This window comes from Otolemur garnettii, unplaced genomic scaffold (genome assembly GCF_000181295.1).
Source record: "Otolemur garnettii isolate 467f Iridium unplaced genomic scaffold, OtoGar3 scaffold00011, whole genome shotgun sequence".
Classification (NCBI taxonomy): Eukaryota; Metazoa; Chordata; class Mammalia; order Primates; family Galagidae; genus Otolemur; species Otolemur garnettii.
In genome coordinates this window covers 17,893,513-17,901,037 of record NW_003852406.1, presented here as the reverse complement: position 1 = coordinate 17,901,037, position 7,525 = coordinate 17,893,513, and the positions used below count along the sequence as shown (strand labels likewise).

Below are 7,525 nucleotides of genomic sequence, written 5' to 3'. Positions count from 1 at the left end.
AACCGCTGCAACCATTGGAGCGGGGATCCACCAGCCACAGTCAAAACTGGCATAAACTGGTTGCCACCGAGATAAGCCCACAGTAGATGCTCAGAGGCCGGGTGCTGTGGCTCATGTCTGTAATCCTAGCCCTTTGAGAGGCTGAGGTGGATAGATTGCCTGAGCTCATGAGTTCGAGACCAGCCTGAGCAAGAGCAAGTCCCTCTTTGTACTAAAAATAGAAAAACTAGCGAGGAGTTCTGGCAGACACCTGTAGCCTCAGCTACTTGGGAGGCTGAGGCAAGAGGATGTCTTGAGCTCAAGAGTTTGAGGTTGCTGTGGGCTATGATGATGCCACAGCACTCTATCCAGGGCAATGGAGAAATTCTCTTGTCTCAGAAAAAAAAATGCATGCTTACAGACCTTTTGCCTCATTTCAATATTAAAAATCATGCCCAATGGTGGAGATTTAACATACTAATGAGACATGCAATGTATGAAAAAGCATGATCCTGGATGGGCACCTGCCCCAAACCTCCGCCTCTACGTGCTACCCCAATTTCAACGCTAGCATCAAACTTTCTGCCCTTTAAAAGTTCCCCCATGGCCAGGGAGGCTTAGGTGGGTGGATTTCTTGAGCTCAGGAGTTTGAGACCAGCCTAAGCAAGATCAAGACCCCCATCTTCAAAAAAAAAGCCAAGCATTGTGGCAGATGCCTTAGTCCCAGCTACTTGGGAGGCTGAGGCAAGAGAATCACTTGAGTCGAAGAGTTGGAGGTTGCTGTGAGCTATGACAACACAGAACTCTAGCCTAGGGCAACAGAGTGAAACTTTGTCTCAAAAAAAAAAAAAAGTTTGCCAGTCCTTTGTTTGGAGAGCCAGTCTGGTTGTTCCTTAACCAGAACTTAACCAGAACCTTAACCAGAACCTTAACACAGAACTCTAGCCTAGGGCAACAGAGTGAAACTCTGTCTCAAAAAAAAAAAAAAAAAACCCAAAAAAGTTTGCCAGACCTTTGTTTGGAGAGCCAGTCTGGTTGTTCCTTAACCAGTATTGTCTCTCTTTTGTTCCATCCAGCAAACCCCTTCCTCACCCAAAGCCTTGCCGGTATAAATTCTTTATACCTGCCCATTTCTATTGACTTTGGGGGGGGCGGGGAGGCAAGAACCAGGAGATTGGTAACAACAGTAAAGTAAACTCTTCGATAAATGAAATGAAGTACAAGGTATTTTAATGTATTTTGTTAGTATGTGTGTGTGCATTTACAGCCTTAAAATCTGCTCTCAGATTGTTTGCAGAAGACTCACACAAGACGCAAAGAAAATGACTTTACCTTTTATTTAGGGAACTCAACTAAAACAGCTTGAGATAAGGCTCACTTAACCCCAGAGTGAATAATTACACGCTCTGGAGTAGAACATGGTACCCAAATGGGCCTTTTATTAGTGCTATTATAATAATTCTAGTGATGCACAGCTTTGACATAATGATTCTTTGTAATAACAGAAAACAGGAGGTCCAACTTTTCCACTGTTTTGGTCTGTACCTGCTAGTTTCCCAGTGATCTCCCTGGGCTGACTTTTTCTCAAGCAATATATAATGTAGACTAGGAAAGAAACTGCAGGTCAAGGGCACTGCCCCTGGTTCTGATCATAACAAGTCATTCATTTCTCTTTCTTGGGCCCCAGTTTCTTCATTTTTATATGTTAGTGTGTAAATGACATGTGTCATTATAGCCCTTTTATAAAGAAAGCATGGCTCAAAGGGATGGAGTGACTTGCTGAAGATCACTAATTAATATTTAGAGCCTTGTGACTTTGAGCAAGTCTGACTCCAAGTTCTACGACAACAATGAGATGCTCAGATCTCCAAGCCCTCGTCCCTTCCCTCTCTTTATCATCCCCTTGAACTGGAAGGTATTTTTGCCTGGTTTGCTGCCTGCTCTAATCTCAGCGCCTACAACTTTGCCTGGAATATTGACATGAATTTTACCTACTTTGGAAAGTGTTCTCAGAGGTGTAGGGATAGAATTCTGCTAGAGTCCACAAGAAGGAAAGGAGACCGTCCAGGGATGGAGGATGGGTTTTCTTTTAAAGGAGCAGAATGGAGTCTCACCAGACGTCAGCTCAGCTCACACAGCTTCAGGGGACTTTATTAGTGTAGTTGGAATGTGGGAGGGGTCACGAGAGGTGAGGGAAGTCAACTTTCCTGAAGAGTGAAAGATGCTATGTCCAGACTGATTTTAGAATTACTGCCTTCTACAAAAGGTGTTAATCTTACACAAAGGCCTTATCTCTAGTTCCAGCCGGGACCTTGGTAGGAGATCCCAGAACACATGCCTTAAAGCTTTTCAGAACGGTGGGGAGGGGTTGCTGTGACCCTGCCATTTGCTCTCTGACCTGCTTTCTATCTCTAGCTGTCTTCCCAGCATGGCTATTCTCTTGTCAGGGTCATGAGGATTTACAGGAATGTAGGAAAGGGGTAGCTATAATCATGCAATTTGTTTTCTGGCCTGCTTTCTTTCTCTACCTGTCTTCCAAATAGCTGTATTTTTGTCAGAGTCCTGAGGATTTCTTCCCCACACATTCAAAATAGAATTAAAAAAAAAAAAAAAAAAGTAGAGTCTCAGCGCCTGTCGCTTAGCGGCTAGAGCGCCAGGCACATTACACCCGGGCTGGTGGGTTCGAACCCGCCCCGGCCTGCCAAACAATGACAACTACAACAAAAAATTAGCCAGGCGTTTTGGCGGGCGCCCGTAGTCCCAGCTACTTGGGACACTGAGGCGAGAGAATTGCTTAAGGCCAAGAGTTTGAAGTTGCTGTGAGCTGTGATGTCAAGGCACTCTACAGAGGGCGACCTAGTAAGGCTCTGTCTCAAAAAACAAACAAACAACAAAAACCGAATAGAGACATGCCACAATTTGCCTTGTGACTTTGAGCAAGTCGCTGCTCTTTTCTGCATTTCATCTTTATTCTCCTCCCCAGCCAAGTCTCCGTCCCGCAGCTCCTTCGCTCCTCCGGCCACTAGGGGGCACTGTGGTATTAGATCCTGCCCAGTAGAGAGAGCCGCCCTTCTTGAGCCGCCTGCGCCTTCGCCAGTCGGAGGGCACGTCGCGAGGAACCGGAAGTACCGTCGCCGCCGAGGCTGAGGCCGCCGCCGCTGTCTTTAAGTGGCCCGTTCGCCGCCTGGGTTGCCACTGGCGCTGCCGCCGAGGAAGCTGCTGCGTCCGGGACGGGAGTGGAGGCGGCGCGGCATGAAGCGGCGCAGGCCCGCTCCGTAGCGTGCGTCGGGACGGTCCGGGCGGGGCCGGGGGGAAGGTGCAGTATCCACCCCCCTCTCCTCCCTTTGGCCGGCAAGGTGTAGGGCCCAGCTCACGGGGCCCTCTCAGTCTCCCCGAGGAACCTCCCGGCACGTTCTCCCTGTCGGCCCGCTCTGCATTTCACCCGGCGCGCCGCCGTGCGCGGGGCAAAGCCGGTGGCAGGGTCCCGCTTGCCGGAAGAGGAAGCCGAGGCTTCGAGATTCCAAGTCAGCCAACGTTCACTGGGCGCCCCCTTAAAGCTGGACGCTGGCCTCTAGACTAAACGTCCGTTATCTTAATTGAGCCTGGCTGGGGTTGGGAGGCCTGGTATTGTCTTGACTTACAGATGAGGAAACGGAAGCCCACAGAGGCGAACGGATTTGCCTGAAGTCCGACTGTGGCAGATGGGATCCGACACATATTTTCTGGTTTCCCAGCTGGTGTTTTCTCCCTCCTGCCTAACACTAGGTCTACCTTTCCCTGTTCACTGTCTCCCTCCCATTCTGTTTCGCCCACCTGCAGCAGGATATTTTTCCTTTCCTGTCAGACCTCTTCCTCACACTTTTCTCTTAAGACTTGGCATCTCTCCAGTCCCCCTTCTCAGCTTTCTCTACTGTACTTGTCTTCTTCCTCATTCATAGTCTTTAAGATCTTTTCCCTTCTGTGATAATGAACTTCCCAACTATTTGTGGACCCTGAAGAACGAAAAGCTAGGCTTCAGTGAGGCTTGGGGTTTTTAAGCGAACGACTGTTTGGCCCTTAAATTAAAAAATTACAGAATGTCATTTGAATGGGTCCAAACTATTTTCTAAGCATCTAACATGTTGTTTTCTGAGTTGAGAAGCTTAATGCTATAAGAAGGTGTCTTGGAAACTTAGTTTATTGTTGCTGTGTTAGCATAATTTCACTATTTTTTTCCTCCACTTGCTACTTAGCTTTTCTCATCACATCTCTTTCCCAGCCCACCTACATGGTATATATGAGAGCCCAGAATTAAAACTGGTAACAAAATAAAAGGTATAATCACAAATCCTCTTTTCTTGTACGCCAGAGTTTCAGCAAGCTTAATGCTTCTTTTTCCGTGAAAGTTACCTATTTTAGTTAGTTGTCAGGGTAATGCAGCAAGGAAAGAAGCAAAAATGGAACACACTTAAAATGAATAGAATGTTCTTTATCTTGTGAAAAATCTTAAATTACGAAATTCAAGTTCTCTTTGCAAAAGCTGACTGAGCTGTAATTCTTACTGGTTATCCTACTGAGTTGAAGAACAGGAATAGGCATATAAAAATAAATTTTATTAGTCTCTCGTTTTTGAGGATTTGCAGTAGCCACTGAGTAATATCAATTTGTTTATAATTTTAAAGCTTCTCTGTAATTTTCCTTTTAATGTATGTCTGGACTTCAGGATTTACACTATTGTTAGGGTATTATTTTGAGTAAATTGGGCTACACATTGCTGAAATAAAATAATTTTATAATTTTGATAATGTAAAATGCAGATAGAGAATAATTTAGGCATTATATATTACCCCCAAAGAACGGTAGTTCCATATCCGTTTATTTTGGGACTTTTTAGAGTTAATTTTCAACGGTCTTCTATCTTATTTCATTATCATGGTAAGCAGAATTGGATAGTGAGAAAAAGAAAGGTTCCTGTGAGGATAGACTAGGATGAGCAGAGGGATCTGTACTTGAAATTGACTCACTTGAAAAAGATCCTTTGGAATGAGGTAGGCACCAGGGAAGGTCCTTAAGTGAAGAGGTAGGTGGGGCAGTGAAATACATGTACTGTGCTGAGAATGTATGCTGACCCTGTTTTTGTATTTTTGAAATTAGAAAATTCAGGTCACATATTTGTTTGAATGATGTTAGGAAACTCTGGAAATTAATCTTTTAGTTATACATTTGTACAAATTACTAATATTTTATAATATCAAATCTGTCCTAGATAATGCAGGAAATACATTTACTATAAATATACAGAGTAGCAGACTGTCATTTCAATTGTCTAATGTAAAATCAGTTCTGTTGACTTAACTGGTAGAAAGTGGGCCCCTAGTAACTTTTCGTTGGAAGAGCAATTACCACTCTCATTCTGTTACTTAATATCACAGTGTTGAGTACCAGTCGAGCTAAATGACTTAAATCTCTGCCAAACTTCTTTGGATTTTAACCATTGAAATTGAATGCCAGGTTGTAATAATATTACATATATACTTTATATAACTGTCTAATGGGGTTTCTGGCTACTTTTGCTACTGTTACATTGAAAATGATAATATAGGTCATTGTAGCATGAAAAAGGACATAATATGCTGGGTACCCGGTTCATTCAACTTATTTGCATGCCAACATTGCATGCTTGATGGACTAATTCACAGCCCACACTTGCTAATGACTTTTTCTCTGTAAGTTACCGTGAATTCATGTTAACATGCAAAACTGAGCTTTAAAAAAGACCTTACATTAAATATACAGCCATGTATTTACTGTTGTTCTAAAAGTAAATAATTATGTTAAATTTGGTTACATAAATGTAGATTAGTTTATCTCCCAAGTCTACATTTTTGACATTAGTTGAAAAAGAGCAGATTGCCCTAGAATTTTTATGTTGCTCCTTTTGGCAGTGTCATGAATAATGCATGTCAGAATACACTGCTATATGGTAAAACTTTTATTTTTTTTTCTCTGATACTTTGTCCATGTTACATTTAAATGTTGGAAAATATAAAGGAAAAAATCTTTTGGATTTGTAAGATGAAAAGAAACAGACATTATCAGCAGATGTTAACAAACATTGGGGGATAAACTTGTAAATTAGGTTCATACTTTCATCAAAATACTGTTAGTACAAATATATCCTTCTGCATCAACTGCTTCACCTTAAAGCCACTTGAAGATAGTATCTTTTTTCTTTATTTTTTAATCAGTATAAGTAGTACAATCATTAATAGCAGTCACTTAAGTTTCCTTAACATATAGAGTTATCATAAGTGGTTATATAAAAGTGATGTGTAGGCAAGCCTCAAAAATACTAGCAAGTTAAGTGTTGTTTGGCGTTCTATTTAAAAGGAAACTATATTATTTTTGTGTAAGTGTCTTAAAGGTTATTACAAGTACTTTGTTTTCGACAATTTTATTTCTGTTCTAATTGGTTGTAATTATTTCTGTTAGGTGGAAAAAATGCACATTTATCAGATGTGTTGCTTTTTTAAATACAGAAACTCCTAACTCCCTTGGCACATTTAGCTTCACTGTTGACATGCTCTTGGGTGGAACATAGCAGCCAACTGGCAAATGGCCTGTTTCCTTCCAGTGTGGGAAAGAAAAAGGAATTTTGGCAAGAGATACCTAAGGAGAGCCTTTTATAAAAGTTCCCAAAGGGGGTTATAGTCACTGTGAAATAGCATGACCTCAATTTCTTAAAAATCTCATTTTTAAGCTGAACACAAAAGAAGGGGGAGCTATTGCTTTTCTTACTAGGCTTCATTGCAGCTGTGCTAAAAAGCATTTTTTTTCCTCACCCTTGTCCCTCCACCCTTTTTTTTCTTTTTTTGACCCTGTCAGACAGTCATTCTGATAATTTAAGAGAAGACAGGCATGTGAACAACTTCATTTGCCTTTTTCTAGGAAAATGCAACATGGCAGCAGCAATGGAAACAGAACAGCTGGGTGTTGAAATATTTGAAACTGCAGAGTGTGAGGAGAATATTGAATCACAGGATCAGCCTAAATTGGAGCCATTTTATGTTGAGCGATATTCCTGGAGTCAGCTTAAAAAACTACTTGCTGATACCAGAAAATATCATGGCTATATGATGGCTAAGGCACCACATGATTTTATGTTTGTGAAGAGGAATGATCCAGATGGGCCTTATTCAGACCGGATTTATTACCTTGGTGAGTGTGAAGTCATAGTTTCTGCCAGAAAATGTTTTAAGTCAAACTTAAAAGCTGGATATAATTGACACTCAACTTTTGGTGAATAAATAATGAATTAGTGACTTTGAGTTCCATTAAAGGGGGAAAAAAGCTTTTAGTTTGAAAAACTTGGTTTTGGTTTGCCCCATTAACTTTATTTTTACTTACAGGTAAAAAAAATCACAAGTTAATCATGGTCTTTTTGCAAAGTCAGAATTAAAGATGCTGGAAATCACTTCATCTGAAAGTTAGTTTGAAATGCTTTTCCTTAGAAATGGTGCAGTTGGCTCGGCGCCTGTGGCTCAAGAGGCTAAGGCGCCAGCCACAT

General features: G+C 41.8%; 1 protein-coding gene across 5 annotated transcripts in view; it reads left to right on the top strand.

The window, feature by feature from the left end:
• Window positions 1-3,076: 3,076 nt before the first annotated feature.
• Window positions 3,077-7,525, top strand: part of DPP8 (dipeptidyl peptidase 8) — a 56,581-nt gene continuing 52,132 nt past the window's right edge. For 3 of the 5 annotated variants that reach the window (XM_003784433.3, XM_023510126.1, XM_023510127.1), the window contains exons 1-2: window positions 3,077-3,295; window positions 6,907-7,176. In XM_003784433.3, coding sequence (XP_003784481.1) covers window positions 6,918-7,176 — 259 coding nt within the window. In that variant the 5' untranslated portion in view covers window positions 3,077-3,295; window positions 6,907-6,917. Of the gene's footprint in view, window positions 3,296-6,423; window positions 7,177-7,525 lie in introns of those variants that run through there. The other 2 variants (XM_023510125.1, XM_012801903.2) reach the window with 2 other exon arrangements.